Consider the following 24,100-nt stretch of genomic DNA (forward strand, 5'->3'; position numbering starts at 1 on the left):
TTCCTGCATGGCTTTATTTGTTGCTTTAATAATATAACTAAAAAGAAACTGTTGCAAAGAAAAAGTGCCTCCCGAATGAGACAGAGAAGCCTTGCTTTTTGGTTCTTTCAGCTCTGTATCCTCAAAAGACCTGCTTTGTTACACATTTTCTACTCCTGCAGCAGTGTGTTCTCTAGATGTCATCAGTAAATTGTAAGAGGAATGAGTTGTTAAACACGTTAATAACATGTCTTCTATGTTTGTATTACTCAGGCAGTGAAATTTGAGCCATATCATGACAGCGCATTAGCCAGATTTCTGCTAAAACGTGGTTTGAGAGTAAGTACTTCACAGTGCAGCCAACTTTTGCTAAAGCTACTGGCATTATTAAAACCCTTTGTCAAGAAATGCATGCTGATTGTAGTATTTTTCTTTACCTCTAGAACAAAAGAATTGGTCACTTCTTGTTTTGGTTCTTAAGAAGCGAGATTGCCCAGTCCATGCATTACCAGCAGAGGTTTGCGGTCATCCTAGAAGCCTATCTTAGGGGCTGTGGAAAAGCAATGCTACATGATTTCATGAAGCAGGTTCAAGTAATTGAATTGCTCCATAAAGTCACAATGGAGATAAAATCAGTTTCTGCCGAAAAATATGATGTCACTTCTCAAGGTATTTGCTAACAGGCATTTCATTGTTTGTAACAACATTGTTTTTCTTCTTTGGGTACAAAAATCTAGGCAGCAAATTGTCCTGTTTATTTAGAACATTTGTGGATGAATTACTGTCAAATGGCATCATTATATTACTTCTTTTAAACTGCCAGTGTAAGTTAATAGTGATTGAACCAGTAATACATTTGTTTGCTCATTCCACCCCAAAAGGGGAAGAATATCAGTGTTATAGACACCCTGTACATTCCCATGTTTTGACTTATCTTCTTGAACCTCACACCATGCACCTTGGAAACAGCTAAGTTCTTATACATAATCCTTAGCTGAATGCCAGCACTAAAGAAAGAAACAACCCAGGACACAAATATTAACTGGAAATAAAGAGATAAAGTGACACTTGCCAAGAAACACAGCCCTACCCTAAGCAGTCACTGAAAAATGCTTGGCAAGGAAACCAGGGAGGAGTCCAGTAGAGCCTCTGCTATGCCACAAAGTAGCTGGTGGATCAGCAGTGGATATGCAGAACACATCTTCAGGGCTTTTCGATGTGCTGAATAGGAGTCTTGTGAGACACAGATGTGGTATTGTTATTTCTAGCTCTTGGAAGCACTGCTTTGGAAGCCACAGTAGGGTTATACAATGCTTATTTACTTGTGTGTTTTGCCTGTCTTTATTTTATTTCTTTTCCAACTTCCGTAAAAGCTTGTTTGTCATTATTCCTGTTGGTTGCTTGGTGTTGGGAGTAAGTGTGAGAAGACATATGACAATAATGAAATTCTACAGCTCTTCCTGCATGTTCAGCCTAGTATGTTCCAGGAACTTACTAGTATGTTCCAAAGGCTGTCTTAGTTCAAGACAGTCTTTCCACTCTGGTTATGCAGAAGTGGCTGTGGTGGTGTTTCAAAATAAATTTGAAGGAAATATGCATTTAGTCTTCAATATGTAATGTAGTATCAATTACATTACCGCATAGTTTGAGTTAGGGGACTTACAGAACCCCCCGTATAAAATATTCTTTCTAAAAAACTTTCTTTATCTTAAAGTGCTCTATAATCTAAATGTATCTGGTCAGAATCCCATGTTTTAGAAAGAAATTTAGCCTTGCAGATATACGTGTCTGTAACAGCGGTGGTTTCCATCACATTATCTTTGAAGGATATGTGGGCAAAGAAGAAAAGGTTAAAGAGAAAGCAATCACATTAACACCCACCAGGTTTTGAAGTTAAAGAATCTCTGTATGTAACGTTGTCGTGGTTTAAACAGAACATTGAAATATGACTTATATAATTGACATTTTCACTGAATAAGGCTTCCTGAAACTGTGGCATGTCCTACTAATGCTGTATCTAATTTAATTTATTCTCAGATTATTGAGGATATGGTTTTTCCTTCAGCCACCATCGACTTCGTATCTTTTAAGAAATGCATATCCTGAACTTTCTTCTTTAGCTTATTGTTTCTCTTTTGGCCCATCATTTCTAATGCTCACAGTTGTTCATATTTTCAGTCTGAATATTTCAGACTATTTAATTTCATTCCATCATGCAGCCTCATCTAATTCTGTATGTAATTTTTTTCCTCCAGTAATTCTGGGTTTTTTAAAGAATAAATTCTTTCCTGTTAGATTCATACTTGTCCAGTAGCAATCATGCTGTCAAACTGTTTTCTTTCACTTTTCATCTAATCTCTTTGCTTATATTTGAACATAGCAAGTAGTAATAAACAATTTTTTAAGATCATAATATTACAGCTTGCATAGGATTATCTGCTTTCATCACCACTCTGTGTTAGAAGATTTGTCTCCCAAGAATGTGTCTGTGCAGCTGTTTCTTCTCTTAAAATGCATAACACTTTGTTCTTAAGCCAGCTCAACTTGCAAAATGTTTTAGTAAGCGCCTTCACTTGTGTTTTAAAATCAGCTAATCCCTAATCTTTACCAGCTTCAATTGCTTGGCATGCAATTTTCAAATTGTATGAATTACATTGAATTGAATACAATTACGTTGAATTACGTTGAATTACCCTGAATTACATTGCATCCTCATTACAATGAGGAGACTTACTGAAATCAAGCTAGATTTGTCTAGGAAATCAATAGTTACTTTTTAGAAAGCTATTTCATGGCCCACGTTACTATGACCTAGAGGTTTTTTTTATAATGGCTTGTTTTGGGGTTTGTTGGGTTGTTTTTTTTTTTTTTTTGGAAAGGTGTCTAATTGTAAAGTCCACTTATTGGCAGCTGTATATTGCTGTCATCTTTATTTATTTTTTACCAGAAGAGATGCCACATTGGTCACCTCGTAGTGCTAGGTAGTTCTTCTCTAAACCCCTTTAGGATAGGTGTAACATTTATGTTCTGTGAGTTCTCAGGTAATTATTTTGGCTTGATTATGTTAATTTGATAGCAGCTTTTGAAATGTCATCATTTCTGGACATAAGCTGGCAATGTGCACTTGCAGCCCAGAAAGCTGCTTCAAAAGCAACATGGCCAGCAGGTCAAGGAAGGTGATTCTCCCCCTCTGCTCTGGTGAGACCCCACCTGGAGTACTGCGTCCAGCTCTGGAGTCCTCATACAGGAAAGACAGGGACCTGCTAGAGCAGGTCCAGAGGAGGTCACGAAAATGATCAGAGAGCTGGAGCACCTCTCCTATGAGGAAAGGCTGAGAGAGTTGAGCTTGTTGTTGGACACCTTATTTCAGCCTTTCAGTACTTAAATGGGGCTTGTAAGAAAGATGTAGACAGACTTTAGCAGGGCCTTTAGCAACAGGACAAAGGGTGGCAGTTTTGAACTGAAGGAGAGTAGTTCAGACTAGATATAAGGAAGACATTTTTTACAATGAGGGTGGTGAAGCACTTTAACAGGTTTCCCAGAGAGGTGATAGATCCCGTCCCTGGAACATTCAAGGTAGAAGGTGCCCCCCCTCACTGCAGAGGGCTTGGACTAGATGACCTTTAATGGTCCCTTCCAACCCAGACTTTTCTAGGATTGTGTGATTTTATGATTTTGTATATTAGGTATCCAGATCCACATCCAGCTTTCTCATTACATTTTTTTCTCTTTAATTTTTATCCCAAAAATTACTTGAACATTTATACGCAGCCTCTCCTGTGTAGTTTCTTTTAGAATAGTGCTCAAGTCTTTGTCCTAATGCAGGGTAAGACATGTTATTTATATTATGTTATATTATATTATATTATATTATATTATATTATATTATATTATATTATATTATTATATTAAGCACCTTATGCTGCTAACACCTGCTAGCTGAGATGAGCAAAATGCATCACATGTAGGGTAATGCATACTGTTCTAAGCCAAAGATGCAGAAACTTGAGGCTTTATGAATTCAAAGATTCAGTATATATGAACATTGAAACTCTTGTTCATATAAATATACAGCAAATTTTCTTCTTACTGGAATGTGAGATTAACAAAGCTGCACTATGAAGCCAGTTTTAGGAGAATATGAAATTCAGTATCTCTATAGTTAGAGTCCTTATGATTACAGTATAATTGACTCCAAGAATTCAAAAGTCCTGAATCTGTGTTCAAGAGCAATGAGGTAGGTTAAAAGAATACTGGAAAATGCGAGGTAATTTTAAATGCCTCCTTCTTCTGAGCCTTTAGGGCAGATAGTTTAGCATTTCCTTAGTAATTATAAGGGCAAACTATTTTTTTTTGTGTTGTACTATGATTTGTTTTTTAAATTAAAGTTGACATTTTAATGTAACCTCCTGAGTCTTCAGAAGAACATCATGCACCCTGTGTAATGGTTACATGACTTGTGAGGTGCTTAAAGATTTCACCTTTAGGTGTCTAAAAACAGCTCTGTCTGTTAACAGTGCAAGTTAAAGAGTTCTTCTCCATTGCTCAGATCTGGAGATGCTTGAGGAAAGCCATTTAAAAAGTAACTAAACAGAGAAGGTTTCTAGCTTAAATCATTGGTTTAGCTTAACAAGTTAGATTACCCATAACTTTTGCTTTCCAGCTTTTGATTTCAGTGAGTTTTCTTGTAATTGCAGTTATTGTACAGCTGAGACAAAAACTTGAAAAGCTACAGAGCAGCAAACTTCCAGAAAGTTTTAGGGTTCCATATGATCCTGGCCTAAGAGCAGGAGCATTGGTGGTAAGTATATGCTGAGTTTGTGCAAACCCATTTAACAACCCCCAATGTCCTATTTGGAAGAATGTGTCATTTGTTAAAAAATTTTGCAAATATGTCTAAAGGTCTAATTTCACTGTGAATACAGTAACAGTTGATGGACTCAGTAGGTTTTTGTTCCCAAAGCTATTAGCATTTTTCTGAGTGTAATGGCATGCCATCATGCACTAAAAAAAATGCAAGAACCCATAAAGTCCTGATCATTAAATGGCAATTATGATTTTTCCATTAGTCCAGAATTTAAGCAGGTAACTGCTTTTTTTTTTTTTTTTGCATTAAATACCTGTATAAAACTGTTTTATCTGACTTTAGGGGCCTTGGGATATTCAGTTTTTATTCCTCTGGTTACTTTCTCTGCCTTATTCTTATTCTGATTCATATCTGTTATTCAGGTTTAGGTCCAGACCTTCATCTTACAAACAAAAATGTCTTCTTTAGCTATTTCTGTTTTTTGGGGGTTGTTTTGTTGGTTTTATTGGAATACATTAAGATTTTGGTAGAAATACATTGAAAAGCACGTGGGGTTTTCTGTGTTGCTGCCTCAGGTGTTGTGGTGAAATTTCAATGGTTAATATTGACTCAGAGTTAAAAACAAGATGAATAAATCAGTAGATGTGTAGTGAAAGGGAATTGGCTCATGCAAGTAGTGTGCAGGTTTGGGTGAAGAGATAATGTCCTGGGTTCAGCAGTAGCAGTCATGTTTTTCCTTTGTGTTAACTGGTGCAAAACGGGAACAGATGAATAAATCAGTAGATGCCCAGGATGTAACTGTTAGCCGGAAGGGCTGGGAGACTGCAGGGTTGGAGGAGGTATCGGTCGGAGCTTGGTCGGGCTTGGGGGGTGAGTTATCGGTCAGCGGGTGCTGAGGTGTTGTATTCTGTTCCCTTGTTATTTCCTTTATCATTATTATCATTGGTGGTAGCAGTAGTGATTTGTGTTATACCTTAGTTACTAAACTGTTCTTATCTCAACCCGTGGGAGTTGCATTCTTTTCGATTCTCCTCTCCGTCCCTCCGAGAGCAGGGGGAGGGCAAGAAAAGGGGGGGGGAAGTGAGCGAACGAATTACCTGACTGGGTTTAAACCACGACGAAGATCCTTGGATTCACTTGTGGAACAAGAAGCCTACAAGAAAAGAATCCTTTGATTTTTCTCTTAACTAATGGCAAACCATCGAGGAATTGCCAAATAGTCAGGTACTCTTTTGGGTAACTAATATTAGTTGTCTAGATCTAGCTGTGTTTCAGTTAAATAAGCCTGTGCCTTGATAGATAGGCTACAGGCTTATCTGTCTCCAAGCTGAGAGTTAAACACCAACCAGTTGGGCATGACTGAAGTACTGTCGATCAATTCAAACATTGTTTACTCAGAAATACTGAATTTGTGGCTTCTTAAATATTATTTTCTTATTGTATTTCTCTCTTTTTAGTGTTTTGTGTACAAAAATCACCAACTACTTGACAAAAAGTGGATTTCAAAATAGAATAAAATATCTTTCTGGACTTTCTAGTTTTCCGTCACTTAGGAAGTATTCAGCCTTCCCAGGACATTTCTAGATGAAGGAAGCAATAGGTTTACAAGGGAAGGTAGCTGGGTCTGTAAATAGATAGGTTAGGGCCTTCTCCTCTCCCCCTGACGACTGAACAAAAATATTTGACATAAACTGTATGGGTAAGCTTTTGTTTCATCTTCATTCTAGTAAGTGCTACTTGTTTGTAACCTTCAAATCCTAAAATTTGACTAGTCTAAACCAAATATTGGAAGCAAGATCAGTGTTTCTAATAAATACAAAGACTTAACATCTTCTCCCTTTTTTAAAGATAAGGATGGCAAAAACTGTTTTGTTTTAAACTACAAGCTCAATCTGCAAAACACGAACATTTCAAAGTACTCTTCTCTGATGTCATCAATTCATTTTGAGAGCTGATGTCAGCCCTCAAACACTAATGTGCACTTCCTTTTATTATTTTAGAGGCTTGATTGTACATGGTAACGTTCAACAATGAACCAGGAGTTCCAGAATAGAAAGTATTCTATACTGCAGTTGTATTAGACGTAATTATCTGAGAAAACATTTGAAATACTGCAATTTCAGTAGTTTCAGTGCTGAATTTCTCAAGATTAAAAATGTAATAAAGCAGGGAATTTATTTTCTTATTTTGTGAATGATTATGTTAAATGAGCTTCACAAATGCCATTTTCCCCATGAATTTGAATGATTTACTAAGGGAGTTGAATCAGGCAATCTGGAATAACTGATGATGCTGGTAGTCACAAGGGTGGATAATGTGGTAAATTGCATTAGACAATGATCATGTTCTACTTTTGCAAAGCCTCTGTCAGAGTGCCATTGTGAGAGTCCATATTTGCCAATTTTGTCAGAATCTCTTATTGCTGGTTTCAAATTTGGGGGGTGGAGGGTGAAGGGGGTGTTTTCTATTTGTTTCTGGGGTTTTTATCTTTCTGCAGCAGGTTTACAACTAAATCCAGTTCTGAGAGTCAAGGCATACTTTCTCCTTTCTTATGGACAGTATTAAAATCTGTGCAAATTCAGTGAGGCTTTATGTGGCGATTGGATGCTGTTCCTTACATGTGCTTTCAGCATGTTTCCTGTGGTATAACTGACTGGAAGTTTGTAAAGTACTCTGTAGCAGGTGTGTAAAAAGGTTAGTTGTGTTGATGTTAGAGTACAATGGCTAACAAGCAACAAATGTGTCTTTCACAGATAGAAAAATGTAAAGTAATGGCATCTAAGAAGAAGCCCCTCTGGCTTGAATTTAAATGTGCAGATCCAACAGCTTTATCAAATGAAACCATAGGCATAATCTTTAAACATGGAGATGACCTCCGTCAGGATATGCTGATTTTACAGGTATGGTGGCCAAAATGTATAAAATTTATAACATGAACATTTTAAAATACTTCAAAGTTGGTTTACTTTTCATCAGTGTGTATGCCTTACTTTTATTGTCCATATGAAATACAAGGCTGTCTTTTGTTTTTTAAACTGTATGGGAAGGGTGATGTCAAAACTGGGCCTTCTTTCTTGTTCTACAAGATTTTGTAGATGTTTATGTTAACTGTGCTGTGGGTTAACCCCAGAATGGGGAAAGAGAAAAGGAAGAGTAAAAGCAAGAAAAATTGTGGGTTGAAATAAAAATTGTTTAATAAGCAAAGGGGAAGTGGAAGAAGGTAGAAAGGAAACAAAACAGATGATACAAAGAGGGTCACCCATGGGTAGACCAATACCCAGACAGTTCCTGTTCAAAAGAAGGTTAACCTCCCTAAATCACCTTCCTCTCTGTGTTATTGCTGAGAGTAACATTATTCAGCATGGAATGTTTCTTTGGTTAGTTCAGGTCATCTGCCTGATTGTGCCCCCCCCCCAAACTCCTGTGCACCCCAATCTCTTCACAATGGGACAGAATGAAAAGCAGAGACAGCATTGGCATGCTGAAAATGCTGTTCAGCAATAGCTTGAACACCACTGTGTTACCAGCATTGCTTTGGTCAGCAACCTTAACCACAGCACCATATGAGCTGCTCTGCAGGAAATTAACCTCTTCCTAGCTAGACCCATTACACGCTGTTACCCTGTTTTCTCCTGCCATGTGCCGTACATACTTCACATTTAGGTATTTTTGAGAAGTAGTGTTATTTAGTGCAAGATGGCCAATTTTTCTGATGAATCATATTTATCATTTATTTATGCAATGCGTGAAGTTCCAAATGAAAAAGAAATCAGCAGGTAGCATTGTTCTAGTAATATTTCAGTGATTCTTCTGACAAACTGGTTTGTTACCACTTTTGGGGATATCTATGGGAAAAGTATATACTTGCTAAGGTGTTCAATCTCAGCTCATGTAGAAACCATGCAATTTATTTATTAATACTTTATAAAACAGTAGAGATTGCCTGGGCACAGGACAGATGAGGAAATATAAACCATAGCTCTGTAACTGATAATCTTGAATGGCTGCACGCTTTTTGTATTTGTCTCTTTACCTGTAAAACAGAGAAGTAAGTTTAAACCCATCTCAGCAGTCTGGGTAGTGTTATTTGTGTGAGTAACAAGTAATGTCCAAATAATCTCACATAATTTGGCATATATTTTTGTTTTCACCAGATTCTTAGAATTATGGAATCCATTTGGGAAGCAGAATCCTTGGACCTCTGTTTGTTACCATATGGCTGTATTTCTACAGGGAACAAAATAGGTATGTGATCACTCTTATTGTGTCTGGAAATTCAAAATACCATGGTTACAGAAGTTGCGCATGGCAGAACTATTCTAGTATGTGCTCTGGTCCTGAGGTACATAGCAATTTAATGCACTTTCTGTGAGGTATCCTCAGTTGTGTCTTAACCATGGTTTCTGCCCTTCTGATGGGTATTCTTCAACTGCTGCACTAGCTTAACTGACTCCGATTCTTGTGCAAGTTCAACTGTTTGGGTCCTGCTGTAAGTTTCTCTTTTATAACAATATTTGTTATAAAAAAGCAGCAAAAGTGAGTGACTTATTCAAGATATTTGATAAGAATAAAATAGAGAAAAGAGTTAAAATAGCAAATCCTTTATGTTCATTCTCTGACCTAAAGCTTCATACCCTATACAACATAGAAGCAGCGGTGTCACTCAACAGGATGCTCAGAAAATATTTCTCAGAGGGCATTAGTTCTGTAGCACAGATGAACTGTTCCCCAGAATTCCGGTTGCTTACAAAGGTTCTGGAGAACCACACACCAGTGTGATGGTGTGTAGACGGACTGGGTTGCATGGCAGCGGGGGGGCTGCAAGGGTGGCTTCTGTGAGAAGCTGCTAGAAGCTTCCTCCATGTCCCATAAAGCCAATGCCAGACAGCCCCAAGACAGACCCGCCACTTGCCAAGGCTGAGCCCATCAGTGACAGTGGTAGCGCCTCTGGTATAATGTATTTAAGAAGGGGAGAAAGTTACTGCACAGGAGCAATTGCAGCCATACCGAGGAGTGGGAATATGAGTGAGCAGCAAGTTGTTCTCTGCAGACAGCAAGGTTAGTGAAGACAGAGGGAGAGGAGGTGCTCCAAGTGCTGTGAAAGGGACCTGCACTGGAGCAGTTCATGAAGAAGTGTAGCTCGTGGGAAGGCTCCATGTTGGAGAAGTCCATGAAGACCTGAGTCCTGTGGGAGGGACCCCATTGTAGAGCAACGGGAAGAGTGTGAGGAGTCCTTCCCCTAAAGAGGAAGGAGTGGCAGAGACAATGTGTGATGAACTGACCACAACCCTCATTCCCTGTCCCCCTGCACTGCTAGGTGTCCAGAAGTTAGAGAATTCAGGAGCAAAGCAGGGAAGAAGGGAGGGGTGGTGGGAAGGTGGTTTTTAAGATTGATTTTGTTTTTCATTATCTTACCCTGATTTGATTGGTAATAAATGAAAGTGGTTTCCCCAAGTCAAGTCTGTTTTGCCCACAACAGTAACTGGTGAGTGATCTCTCCCTGTCCTTATCTCAACCCACAAGCCTTTTGTTACATTTCCTCTCCCCCTGTCCAGCTGAGGAGAGCAGTGATAGAGCAGCTTTGGTGGGCACCAGCCAGGGTCAGCCTACCACCATCGAGCATCTGATCAGCTCTGGAAGAGTCTGTTTCCATCTAGAAATGCCATTACCGATGATCCTCATGGCTCCAAACTGACTCTTTGTGGGTGGATTTGTATATGTTATGTATCTGAGCACATCCACACTGCAGTTTCCTAGTATCCAGATAATACATAATTGACTGTAGAGTCACTTTTGCTGAGCAGTTCTTGAATGATTAGCTGGAGGAAAGCCTCCTCTGTGTAGAAAAGTTGGCCATGGCCAAATGAAGATATTGTGCTGGGAAAAAAATGCTTTGGCTGGCGTAAACAGTGTGTCAGTGAGATGGATTAGCAAGTACAGCTCTGCCATTTACTTAAAGCATGAACATGTGTAAAAATTAGCAAGTTTGTTAATTACTGTCACTGGTGTAGCTGGCAGTATGATAGTAACTGCATGGATTGGTAAAATAATGATAATATAAATATTGCAATGTGTCTCCCATGATCTCCAGCTTTCTAGCTCTTTTCTTTTTCAGAAATACATTTTGCTTTATGGATCAAACAAGAATGAGCTGAGTGCTGGCAGAATTAAGAGCTCTTTTTAGTCTGTAATGCACTTCCTCTCTAAAATCCATTGCCACATGAAATTTTTGTTATCCCCTCATTTGACTTCAAGATATCTCAGCACTGAAGAAAACCCGAACCACTGATAAAACATTTGGCAGTGTGGCACAAAAGAGTTTCTCCTAATATAAGTCTTTTAAAATTAAATAAATTGCATTGATAGAATTCTAACAATAAAGGAAATTGAACAATACATATCAAAATACCAACTGTAAATATACGGAGGGTTGGGTTTCTTCCTCTTCTTTAAGTACGTTATAACAAACCTAATTTTTTAGGGAGACTTTTCAGATTTAATTCAATTTTGTTTAGAAATGTCTAAGGACAATGTAATGTATTGAAAAAATGGGGGAAGGTGGAGGATTTCTGCCGGTGATATATTCAAGTTACTCACTTCATTATTCTTTCATGAATTTGTGATTGACTCCCCATTCTTTTATCTCAAGGAAATAATTGTTTTTTTCCCTGTATGCATGGGGAGGTGTTAGACTTTAGCATCCTTTCAGCACCACAGTAGGGGCATGGTTAATCACATAAAGACTCCTGTTGGGTTTGCTGAGAATACCTGCAGCCTAAATTAGAAATACCCATTGTGGGACACTGAGGTAGAGCTTATGCTTCTTTGGAAGCAAACCAAAGAGTAGTGGCTTGAAAATATTCTTTCACAGTATTCATATGTGGTTTTCTTCCAACCTTCTTCTTCCTTCCCTCTTAGTATATCCATGGAACCTGGGGCAGTTTCCGTGTATTGGCACAAGAACAGCCCCCCATTCTGTAGTGAGCACAGCGAACCAGCCACGTGTCTCCTACCTGGGGCTGGCATCCCCTCTTCTATAGAGCTTCCTCAGTCTGCTGAAGGCATCTGCATTCAGTGCAGTTTGCAGTTTTGGAAACATCCATCCTCTCCACTCCTGCTGCCAAACAGACCTCTGCAGGAGGAGCTTTTACTTCTATGTATCACTGGGAAAAGGCCATACCCTATTCTCTCTCCCTTTGACATCGCCATATGTTCCTGGCTCTGAGAGGCAATTATCACTACTTGCTATGCTGCATCGCTGCCAAATATAAGCAGTTCAAGCTGGCACTTAATATAAGAGTCACCTGCTTTAGTACCACAGATCCCCAGAAACACATAGCACAGTGCATTTACTGCTGCACTTCCTCCCAGCTGAATACAACCCAGCTGAGATCCCAGTTAATGAAACCTAGGACTAGCCATACTTACTGAGAGGCATGTCTGTAGTTAGAAGGATTTGCCAGTTGATCTGTACTATTCCAGCAGCTAACTCTTTCTTTACCATGATACCCTTAACATACTTACTTGGTCAGAATAAGCTGCACAACATTCTGTGTAGGTTTTATACCACTCTTATGGCAGTGCAGAAGAGAATGATCAGTAAAGGGTTTCATTAGCAGCTGCTTTAAAATCTGGGGACTTTTCACACTGCTAATCAACATAGCTATACTGCGAGAAGTTCTAAATGCAAGAGGAAGCAGAAGATGGCTCCTACAGCAGCTCCACTCCCTTGGAATCAGGGAGCTATTGGCCAGTAGAGGGAGGTTTGAGCACAGGCAGTGAAGCCTTTTGAACAGCTGGAATGGGATCTGGAGCTCATTCCGAGGAGGAAAACAGCAGCTTAACAAGCACAGACCCAGACGTAGAACTTTTAAACTTGGTGTTGGCAGTGGGTTTTGGAGGTCCTATTTCCACGATACTTTTATTACAGACAAATCAGGGCCACTGTCAAGATGAAAGAAATACCTCCAGAGGGTATTTAGCCATGACTCAAGCCACTCGTGGAAGGCAGAGGCAGGAAGAAACTACTGGGTTGTTACTCCGCTGCTGAAAACTTTGCACGTAATTCAGTAATGGCAAAAGGGTAGGACTGTGACTAGATAGAAATTAATCCATTTCAGAGAGAGTCAGACTGAAACTGAACCAGAAACTGCTTTGAATAACTTTGGGAAGAAAGGGATGTTTTGGTTTGCTTGCTTATCTTTGAGCTGGAGCTGAAGCTAGGCTCTTACCTAGCGGACACTACAGAACCTGATCCAGAGGAAGAAAATATAGTATTTCCAGTTACCAATTAAGTTAAACTAAAATCTAATCTTCCTCCCTACAGGCATGCCCAGTACAAGGGCAGACCGCATTTGCTGTTCTTGCCTGCAAGCAGGGTTGTGTTTGCAGCCTCTGTTTCTGCTTTTCTGTCTAGCTCCCCCTCCATTGCATGCCACATTAGTATGAACAGTACAAGTCTTTGTTTCTGCGCCATATTGCTGTGATGTACTGATTTGGTTTTGTGAGGATCTCTGCAGTTTAGGGACCAACACCTGGGGCCCAACAGCCAGAGCTTTCCACCAGCAATGCCACTACTGTACCTCAGTGTGTACTGGTATTTCTGAACCTTTCTGTGCATATGCACTTTAAATTTAAGTTTAAATTGGATTTACTGCAGAAAGGTTGGCTTTGTTCCTCTGCCACAGCTCTGGCAATATTCGCATCCCTTGGCTGCTGCAATACTGCAGCTTCTCTCCAGCTCCTCAAACTTGTGAAGTTGGAGAGAAGCAGATGGGAATGTGAATGGTACCTGGGCTTCTGCAGGGGATGAGGAGAGGAGATAGTTCCTCTCCTGGGAAAAAGCCTTATGTAGAGGGTCCCTACTCATCATGTGATTCTTTCCATTATCAAAGGTTTTGTGTTCTCATGAAGGAGAAAATTTAATTTAATACACATTAGTATAGATTTAATAATTCCTTCTAACTTCATCCTTGTTTTCTCTAGGAATGATTGAAATTGTGAAAGATGCTACAACAATTGCCAAAATCCAACAGAGTACAGTTGGCAACACTGGTGCATTTAAGGATGAAATACTAAACCAGTGGCTCAAGGAAAGATGCATGATTGAAGAGAAGGTGAGTTCTCTGAATTTTTAAGTAGGATTCTCAAATGCACCATACTAATTTGGGAGCACAGAGCCCACACAATTGTGTCTGTGTTACTTGACATGAGTTTGAAAAACCCATTCATTTTCCCTGTACCTGTGTCTGTGAAAGAGCCTTTAGGATCCAGCTGGCAGCTGAGCTCCTGCGAAACAAGATGCTTTAGAAATGACTTCTCTGTCAGTGATATTTAGAAGTGATACACGAGGTGCAGATTGAAAGGACATCCAAGAGCACTGGAAGGCAGTGTGGGTTTAGAGAATTAAAAGGCAGGTTTGGGTACTCACAACTCCTTTGCTGTGGTAGGTCCACTGACCTACAAGAGAGCTTTCTGCCAGCTTCTTTTCTCAGAAAGCATGTGCAACTTATGGGTATGCTTATTTTATATGTGTTAAGGGATAGAGCCTGCTCACACAGTACGGCGAGTGCCATGCAGGGCTGTGATCTTAATCTTTGCTGTGCAGCAGTGTATTTTATAAGACAGTTGATAGATACATGTTGAAAGAAAGGCGTATGACTTTGAGAATGACTAGATTTGGTTTCTAGCATTGAAGCATTTAACATCTCTAAGATTTATGTTTAGTTTCAGGCAGCTGTGGAAAGATTTGTTTATTCTTGTGCTGGATACTGTGTGGCAACCTTTGTACTTGGAATAGGAGACAGGCACAATGACAACATTATGATTACAGAGACAGGTGAGTTATTATTTGAGACTGTCATAGAAGAAGAAGCGACTGTCTATACTTAACTAGATTTGTCTTTAATATAGCATATTTAATAATGAATGAAGAGATACAATCCGGTTCTGTCAGCATTGCTTATGTGTTCAGGTCCTCCTGTGACATTGAAATATATCATCACCCCTTTTGGCCTTCATGTAGGATCTAGGTATTTATCATTAATAATACCATTCTCTTCCAAGGATGAGTTTGTTACAAACTATGTTCCAAGGAATGTAAAACTAATTTTTTTTTAGCATCTAAGATCTAAAATAAAAAAAAAATCTAAAAAGTCGGGAGCTGTTCACCTGTCTGAAGTGTTGATGTGGGTCTAGTAGTGTTCAGTGGAACTGTATCTGTGTCAGAATTCAGATGTTACTGGACTATTTTCACTCTGAGGAACATAATTGCTTTATGCACCTTTGTTAAAAACCCTAGAAAATGAGTGTATGTGGATGGTACTGGTTTTGCTACTGAAGTCTGTGGGATTATTGCACTCCTCCTGAAAGAACCACAATTTTTTCATATTACAAACGTCAAGAATTCTTTTGGTAGCTGCACATTGGTTCATCCTTAATTTTATAGATGGAGCCCCTGAACAAGCCATACATATGGAGGAGTTTTATTTGGTCTCAGAAGTTAACTTCCAGTTTCATGAACCACTTGCTTCATCATTAGTCTTTACATAATGTTGAGACAGAATACTTTTGGGCTTAGTTAGAGGCTGTGTATTTAGTATTAAACATATTGAAGTTTTAAGAGATGAAGGTTAGAGAGAAGTACTACCCTGAAGGCAGAAATGAGCTAATTGAAGACTACAGTAAAAAAGTTCATCAGAAGTCCATGAGGAAAAGAAGACAAAGAAATGCTTCCATATAGACATTATATATAACATAATAAATATAACATATTATGACATTATATGACATAACACGACATGACATAGCATCATAACATAACAATGTTAGAGCCTATGGGCAGAAAATGAGGGACAGGTCAGTAGATATGGAGACAGAAAGGTTATTCTGTTGTGGTCAGGATCAGGTTTGCCTTAGTCTTTAACCGGAGCTGTCTTGAATGATAGAAGCCATAAAGATGTCAGTCTGAGAGGCCTGCAGAGAGTAGATCTGGTAGGTTGGGAGGACTCTGAAAGTGGCTGAAGTGTTCTTGGCAGTTTATTGTATTTGAGCCTAACTGTGACTTCTCTTTACGAAGGTAACCTTTTCCATATCGATTTTGGCCATATTCTTGGGAATTATAAAAGCTTCCTTGGAATTAATAAGGAAAGAGTTCCTTTTGTGCTGACTCCAGATTTTCTGTTTGTCATGGGGACTTCTGGAAAGAAGACAAGTGTCCATTTCCATAAATTTCAGGTAAATAGTGAATATCTAGCTGCAAATCATGTATGCAATACTTTTTACCCTCTGAAATGAATATTAGCGTCTTAGTTTTCAAAGGTATTTCCTGGATATTATGTTAATAAAATTTACCAAATCATAATAATATTCTGGGATATTTTAGGCCCAAACAAGAGCAAAATTATCTGTAGCAATATGGGTACTAGAATTCAACAATCCACAAAGCCACACTGGGAAGCTTCAGTTAGCAGTAGACCAGATAGGCAATCCTTTCTTTGTTTCTTGTCTTGACTGTCTTTGTAGAGGACTTCAGTATTTGTGCAATTAGAGACTCAGCACTGAGCAGAGGCTGCCATGCAGTGCGAGAGGTGTTCCTCAGCTGGCTTTGCTGGTTCTGCCCTTCTGTTCTGGAGCAAAACACTACTGCATCTGAATAGAAATCTGCAGTGATCCTAAGCTGTGCCAGATTCTGGTTTTGTGAAGTGAATGGATTTAACACTCAGAAAGAAAAGAATGTTGTTAAAAATTTATTCTGCTGCAGCTTCTATTTGCCATTAAGCCCTTCAAAAAAAAGCTGTGATTTTCCAAGCTTGTGTAGGACCTGAGGAAAGCAAAATGCTGTTTAGTGTGTTTAATGAAATGGCTGAGAGTGTGGCTGAGCAGAAGAAAAGGGATGTCTGGGGTAGTAATCCTGTGCTCATCTTTAAGCACTTTAAATAAGTGCCTGATTTAAAAAGCAGGTTCCCTATAACATCAAATTAAAAAGTCTCCTCCAGCATGTGAGTCGAAGCAAAAGCCCAAACTTAGGTGTTCTGGATTCCCTGTCGATAAACCAGTGTCTCTCTCCCATGAGGAGTCTGGTTTTCTAACCTAAGTACCTGATAGGTACTTACTAGGTTCTTACTGCTGGATAGTAAATATGCCCCTTTGAACCTGTACACGACTGTACAGCAAATAACGAGGCAGTTGCCATCCTTGAGCCCAGACTTCTGAAAGCAACTAAAGATCAAAGTGTGACTTTTGAGTCTTTGTTTTGCACAAGGACTGGCTTTATCACAGTGCAGGGGTTTTGAAGGGGCTTGTAGCTCAAAAAGATTTAAGAGCAGGGTGCGTTTTGCTGTGGAAACGCTGAGCCCAGGCTCTCAGAGAAGCCTGTGAGCTGTGCTGTAAGCAGGAAAGATGCTGTTGCCGCAGCTGTAAGCCACGTGCAAGTGTGGGACTGAAACACCACGCTGGGGTGTGTCATTTCATCGAAGACCTCTGTTCTGGAAGCAGGAAATAGTTTAAAATGTGAAGTGTGCTAATGGAGAATTGGAAGACTATCAACCTGCTAGCGTCTGCACTGAGGTAATGCTGTGTTCATATATATGGATCTTCCAGCTTTTTAGAGAACATCTGACCTTTACTTCAGCAACCCAAATACCAAAAGCAAAAGGAGGGGATTTTGGTCTTAATCTCTCTTCAGTAAGCCATGCCTTCACCATACATTCCTGGTTTTGACCAAATACATATTTTGTTATTCTGGTACATATTTCTAAATACTGCTACCATCCCACTAGTGCAGATGGTCTAGGAATGCTGCGACAGTGCCAGTGTCATTTCTGCTACTGCCATTAACCAGATGAAAGGTAACTGAAATAGTAATAAAGAGCAAGATCTGCATCACATATTTTGCTATGAAAAATATGTGCTTTAATTATATGGTCAGAGTACAAAAGTAAACAAAATCATAGCTTCACTTTTCAACTGGTTGATTTCATCGTGTTTCCTAATACTGAGGGATTCATTCAGTGTGTCTGCCGGTTCTCTCATGTATTAATGGGAAAGTCTCGTTATTTATCCTTCATTAATTTTTAAGAGCATCTCTCATTGATTTGTACTTCAACTACACTAAAATAGGCTGTACTTTAGAGGAATGGTTTGGTTTTTTGCAGGCTTTGGTGGTTTTAATATTTTAGAATATCTACTCTTAAAAATCTTATTTCTCTGTCACCTGTTGGTTACAGTCCATACGGGTGTGTGAGCCATAGCTCATACTGCAGGTATCAGAGCAAGTTAATCAAACAAATAAACTTGACCAGAGCATAGTTGGTTATTGGTGGACTTCTAAAGTTGTCAGTGACTTGGCAACTTGTCTGGAACTAGCAATAAAGCTCATTCCCATTAGCTCTTAATCCAAATGTTGTTCCCATTTTTGTTTGTGTTTGTTATGATGGTTTAATGAAAACTCGCCCAAGGTTATTAATGACATTGCAGAAATGCTTAGTAGAAAGCAGTATTTGATGGTCTTTCATCCTAATTGCAAAAATGTATTTAAGCATGACTTGATATTTTTCTACTCCATCTATGAATTTTCCAGCTGCCTTAGTACCGTCCAGATTTCTCTTGCTGTAGGTGTCATACGTGGTGGTATTTCCTTTCCAGACTTTGGCTGAAACCAATGCAGCTGTCTTAAATCCTATGCATATGCAGCTTTTCACTTCTTACTTGTAGAAAGATCTTCATAGTCTTTTGAGCTTTGTCCACTTAATTATTATTAGTTTGCCTAAAATGGTCTTTGATAGTTTTTGCATTAAATTTGGAATGCATTTTTTGTTCATTATATTTAATTTATTTGATTCATTCTTTTTTCATTACTCTGCCGACTTGATACAGAGAGCTGTATTTTCAGTACTAATACAATTCCTCTATACCTTTTGTTTACAAAATCTGATGTATTCGATTGTCAAATAAAGGTGACAGAAAGCAACAGGGTTTCCAGTTCGTCATTGAAAAATACTTCTTTGTAGTATGCTGTACAGGGAAGGGATGGCCTGTGTAACAGAGCTTGGATACTTTATATTATAAAAATGCCTGACCTTTAGGATACCAACACTTAGGACAGTTTCAGGGTCTCAAAATAATGATTCTTTATTGCCTGTTGGACAATAGGATTTTGCTTTATCCTCAGTTCCTATCATTTTGCCTATGGCTTTAGATTAGTTAGCAGCTTCCTTCTTAATCCCATGGTAAACATCTTGACACATACATATGTGTTATTTTTGGTTCCCTTTGCCTCTCTTGGAAGTGTAAAAATCAGTTTCCTTGGAAGATGTTAATTCAAAACTCCATTCAGCTCCTGTCTGAATAAATAACTGTAACAGGCAGATACATGATTTTTTTCATCCTTTGAATTCCTGGAAGGAACTGCCTTTGAGATGCAGCGATGCCAGGTTCTTGACTGCATAATTGTTTTCTGTCTCAGACACCTGCAGTAGTGAGATGCATCATCCATACTGAAATGTAAAACCTTCTTTGGTATAACTATAAAGAGCTTTCATCCCTTTCAAGGGGAACAAAACGCACACTAACTCTTGTGACAAGATTTCCCTGTTTGAAGTTGATAATACATAAGCAGAATTTATTTTTTCTTTTTTCCTCTGGTGTCATGGAGAGAAGCTAATCCCTGTGATAAGATGATGGTGCTTTCTGTTGTGAATTATGCTTTTTCCATTGCGGTTTATCTTCTGCTTTGCTAGAGCTAAACTAACATTAAAGTTCATAATTATGATCTTATTTCTCCGCATCACAGGACAGAATTTATTTGGAAGCAGTGAAAGGTTTAACAGGAAAAAAGAAACCCTATAGACAGATCTTCGACATAGCATCTTCCTTCCTTATTATCTTCCTAATCTGTCTGGTTGGTTGTCCTGGTGTTACTGATGCAAACACTGATAGATGTTAAGGTTATTTATGCACTTCTTACTGTTTCTAAGGAAGAAAAAACCCATATGCCTTGTCAAAAATTAAACTGTGTTCTAGAGGGCTGATGAGATTTGCTGGAACTTCACATGAAAATATTTGGCTTTCTTAAGAATTCTTTAATAAATTCATATACATTTGTGGAAAGGTTAAATTGAATATTTAATTGGGTAAGAAATACCATGCTTCAGCTTTGATTTTGACCTTCTTGGAAATATTTTTCATTGTTTTACATTACTGCATTGCAGGCCCTATTTAACTTTCTAATATATGATTTCTTCATGGCATTGTCTTCCTTAAGATGTTATTTCTAAAACTGAGTAATAAATTTAATATAAGAAATAATTGTTTCATTTTATGTATTAGTCACTTAGCATTAAATCTCTTTCAAAAAGCATAGCTCATTTTTCCACACTGCAGAAATTTTGTTCTTCTAAAGGTTATGCTGTTAAGCACAGATTACTTATATATGAAAGTGGAAAAGCAGTGAAAAATAAATCTCTGGACTCCAGTATGAAGTATGGAAACATGGAAGTCCTACAGCAAGACAGTGTGCCTGAAAACTAGAGCTGTCAGCTGGAAAAATGTCTCAGAACACCAAGCCTGAAAAATCTTCCCCATTAAATAAGCCATCATCTCTGCAAAGTTAATAGATACATGTATAAAATGAAGAACGGTCCCCTGGAGGTGCTGCTTTATTTGGTAGCACTTGCCATCCGTGGTCTTTAAATGGGAACATACCAATTGGAAAGGAAGACAATGAATTATCTCTGTCTTTTTTAATGGCCACGGAAAAAGATTAGGAAAATTAATTTGAAATTTTGGTGAAGGTAAGGTTTTATGCTTCAATAATTGATATGTTATTATTGAAAAGAGCTGTAGTTTGTACCCCAAAACAGTTCTTGTTGCCCCAAGGTGTGGTGATGAACGAAATAATACCAAGTAACAGATGCAAAAGTTGACTTTGTGTTTCTGCTCAGGTAAACAGCTTTGTTGGGTCTCCTCTCTGATGTACTCAAGTGATTGAATAGTGTTGGTGAACACTCCTGTGAAATTTCTACACCACCCCTCAGTTCACCTCATCAGTTAACAAAAAATTCTTCTCTCTTGTAGGATGTATGTGTGAAGGCTTATTTAGCTCTTCGACACCACACAAACCTGCTGATCATCCTGTTCTCCATGATGCTAATGACTGGAATGCCCCAGTTAACCAGTAAAGAGGATATTGAATATATCCGGGATGCGCTGACAGTAGGGAAAAGTGAAGAAGATGCCAAAAAGCATTTTCTTGATCAGATAGAGGTTTGCAGAGATAAGGGCTGGACTGTGCAATTTAACTGGTTTTTACATCTTGTGCTTGGAATCAAACAAGGAGTAGAAAAGCATTCCGCTTAATGTTTTATGTAAATGATGTGTGGGTGTGAATAGGAGGTTAGTGAAGCTACGTGTTATTTATGAATTCAGAATAAATGAGCAGTCAAAATTGCCTTTACTTTGCTGGCAGCTTAAATGGATCTTCTGAAAAGGCAAGAACTTTTGCTCTGCCCCTCCAGAAGATCTTCCTGCAGTCAAGATTTTCTTTGTTTTTTAATGTCCAATGAGACTTCATGTTGCTGGATTCCTTTCCCTAGGTGCTTCGCTGATGTGGCCTGCATTTTTCTTGTTTTCTTTAGCAAAAAATTTGCATAAATATGAAGGAGGAGCTTGAGTAAGATGATCGCCTGCAAATTCAAATAGAAATCCCCTAGGACATTAATTGCTCGTGAGGGTCAGGCCCTTCAAAAGCAGAAGAATTTATTTCATATCTATAGTCCTCTTGAAATCCCTGTAGGTAATTCACTTCTTTCTGAGGATGGTTTACACTCAGGTGTTCTTCACCCACACCCTTCTCTTCTGTCCCTTCCTTAACACTTTGTCCTGTTTGGATCTTAAATGTGTTGTCAGTAGAAACAGCTTTGGCTCTACCACTAGAGGAGATAACCTTACTGTTATTGTAGCCTCCTGACATAGACAACTGAGCTTGACTGTCCTGCCAGGAGAACTTTGGAGTTACCTGGAAATTTCTCAGGTTTGAACCTGGAATTTTGAAGGTTTCATTTTGAAAGTTTTACTGTATTTTTTAATGAGGAATGTCCATATTCTATTACAGATTCTATTCTTAATGTAAAGTTACTAAAATTCCACCTGGGTGGTAAAAGCCGTGTAGAAAACACATTGGTACTTCCTTATTCCTGAGAAAACTCCTTATGTAAGAGTAATTGCCATTTTACCAAATATTTGAGAAACCCAAAGTTATTTATTCTTTGGAGATATATTTTCAGGATATACCTAGAAGGAATTAAATGTAATCTTTGAAATTGTGTATATTTTGCTATTTATTTTTAAATTCCTTGAGAGATTCTGCTACTGAAAAAGCTATTTATGAAAGAAAAAACCCTTATCTTGAATTTCACTATTTAAACTGAAAAGAGTTAAAAATGGGCAGTGTAAATAGAATCTTAACTTCTCTACTGTAGGATACCGGCAAATCATCAAATCTGTCTGTGGTAGGACAGGAAAAAAACAGCCTGAATTAGTGTTTGACTTGAATTATTATGGTATACTTCCTGCTAATTGATTTTTACCAAAGAGAGATGGCTTACAATATTGCTTTTTTGCACTTGTGCCTGTGTAATTTCTTCTTTCGTTGTAGTGTTACATGGGTTGTACATTACATATCAATGATTAACTGAACTTTCTAATTCTGTTACCATTTGCTTCAATTGTGTCACAGAACTGTGCAGATTTTAGCTACTGCTACCACTGTTACTACTGACTGTGTTCTTGAAGGATTCTTAATAAATGTACTGTAATTGGTGTCTCAGTTCTGAGATGCAGCCAGCCTATTCTTGAAGTGTAGATGTTTAGTCAATTACTGTGCACAGCTATCTTTGATGTATGTGGCAGACTCTAGCTAAGGAAATCTGTTGTTCTGTTCTGTTACATTATTATTCTGCGCAAGATAGGTTTAAGACCATACTAAAATATAAACTAAATGGTGAATATTGTCTGTAAGATTATATTTTTAGATTTGTATTTTATAGATCTGAAATAAATTGACATATTCTGTTCGTTTGCTTAGCATTCATGAGGAAGCAGCTCAGCTGAAAATACATGCAAATATTTTTTATTCAGTTACTTGAAGACTGTGTAAGTTCAATAATAAATCATATTTGGAGTCCCACTGAGAGAAATTGGTTTAGTTCCATATTAATAACTCCGTATGATGTCAGATATCACAATTTTAATAGTCTAGAGTATTAGAATTGCAATTATTATAATTGTAAAATATGAATAGAATATTACCACTTTCTGAGAGCACTTTATCCATTCCTGGTTTGTTCTAGAAAGAAAAATCTGATGATTTTAGTGAGTTTCTAGTTTTTAAACGTAGATCTATTGCTAAATTTAAGTCCAGCAAGGGGAAATAAATGCTAACCATGACTTTGAGGGAAATGGCCTCCTTTTGCAGAGAAAAGGTCTACAAGAGATCTGCACCCAGAGGAAAGCAGTTTATCCTGCACTAAACTCAGGCTGATGACTTTTATCAGCAGTTTACATTGTGATACATTGAATTGTATACAGTGTTTGTTACCAACATCTGAAACACCTCTGGCTTGAGCGAATTAGCAGACTTCCATTACTTTCCTTGCCCAGGAAGCCTATGGCTGAGCTGCCTGGGCAGTGCTGAGCTGCCTTGTGTCTTCCATGGAAGACCCCCTCTATATCAGGCATAGGGTATTTTGCCAGCCTGGCTTCTGGGAGATCAAAAGTAGCTGCCAAATCTCCTTCTTACCTACAGAACGAGCTATTAGGCAGCTTACTGGCACATTTGTATGGCTGAGTTGACTGTATACCTTTTGGCTTTCCTGCACCTCTGGAAACCTGTACCCACAACTGACTTTGTTTTCTGGCAAGCCCTGACACAAGGGCAGAGATGTTTTTTGAAGCAGCCCAGCTTCAAGGTGGAGTGGAATTGCTCTTCTGGTGGGGAGATGGGCACAAGTACACCCCTGCCTGTCCCCATGTGGGATACAGCCATCATTTTCTGCAGTGGTGGCTGCATACCCAAGGCCTTGAAAGCTGGAGCCTTAGCACAGCCACCACTGCTGGAATATGAAGCTGAAGCACAATTTCCCCATGCTTGGGCCTAACATCTTCCGGTACACAAGCACACCAACCCTTCAGAACAGCTGGTTTAGAGGGACTAGAAAACAGAAGATGTGAATCAATCACTAACCGTGTTTTTCCCAGGCTCTAACACAGCATGCAGAGACAGAAAATGACTACATTTCCTGAGTAGGTCTCCATTAT

The 24,100-nt window shown here is 38.6% G+C and overlaps 1 protein-coding gene across 2 annotated transcripts in view; it reads left to right on the forward strand.

Annotated features, from left to right (window-relative positions):
* PIK3CG (phosphatidylinositol-4,5-bisphosphate 3-kinase catalytic subunit gamma) overlaps window positions 1–22,712 on the forward strand; it is a 34,723-nt gene extending 12,011 nt beyond the window's left edge. For both annotated transcript variants that reach the window (XM_057417794.1, XM_057417796.1), the window contains exons 3-11: window positions 253–318; window positions 423–648; window positions 4,677–4,780; window positions 7,540–7,686; window positions 8,941–9,031; window positions 13,772–13,902; window positions 14,513–14,624; window positions 15,864–16,021; window positions 20,861–22,712. In XM_057417794.1, the coding sequence (XP_057273777.1) occupies window positions 253–318; window positions 423–648; window positions 4,677–4,780; window positions 7,540–7,686; window positions 8,941–9,031; window positions 13,772–13,902; window positions 14,513–14,624; window positions 15,864–16,021; window positions 20,861–21,142 (1,317 nt within the window). In that variant the 3' untranslated portion in view covers window positions 21,143–22,712. The remainder of the gene's footprint in view (window positions 1–252; window positions 319–422; window positions 649–4,676; window positions 4,781–7,539; window positions 7,687–8,940; window positions 9,032–13,771; window positions 13,903–14,512; window positions 14,625–15,863; window positions 16,022–20,860) is intronic.
* Window positions 22,713–24,100: the final 1,388 nt, after the last annotated feature.

This window comes from Pezoporus wallicus, unplaced genomic scaffold (assembly GCF_028554395.1).
Source record: "Pezoporus wallicus isolate ANWC-B61680 ecotype Strahan unplaced genomic scaffold, APGP_CSIRO_Pwel_v1 contig_5542, whole genome shotgun sequence".
NCBI classification, from domain to species: Eukaryota; Metazoa; Chordata; class Aves; order Psittaciformes; family Psittacidae; genus Pezoporus; species Pezoporus wallicus.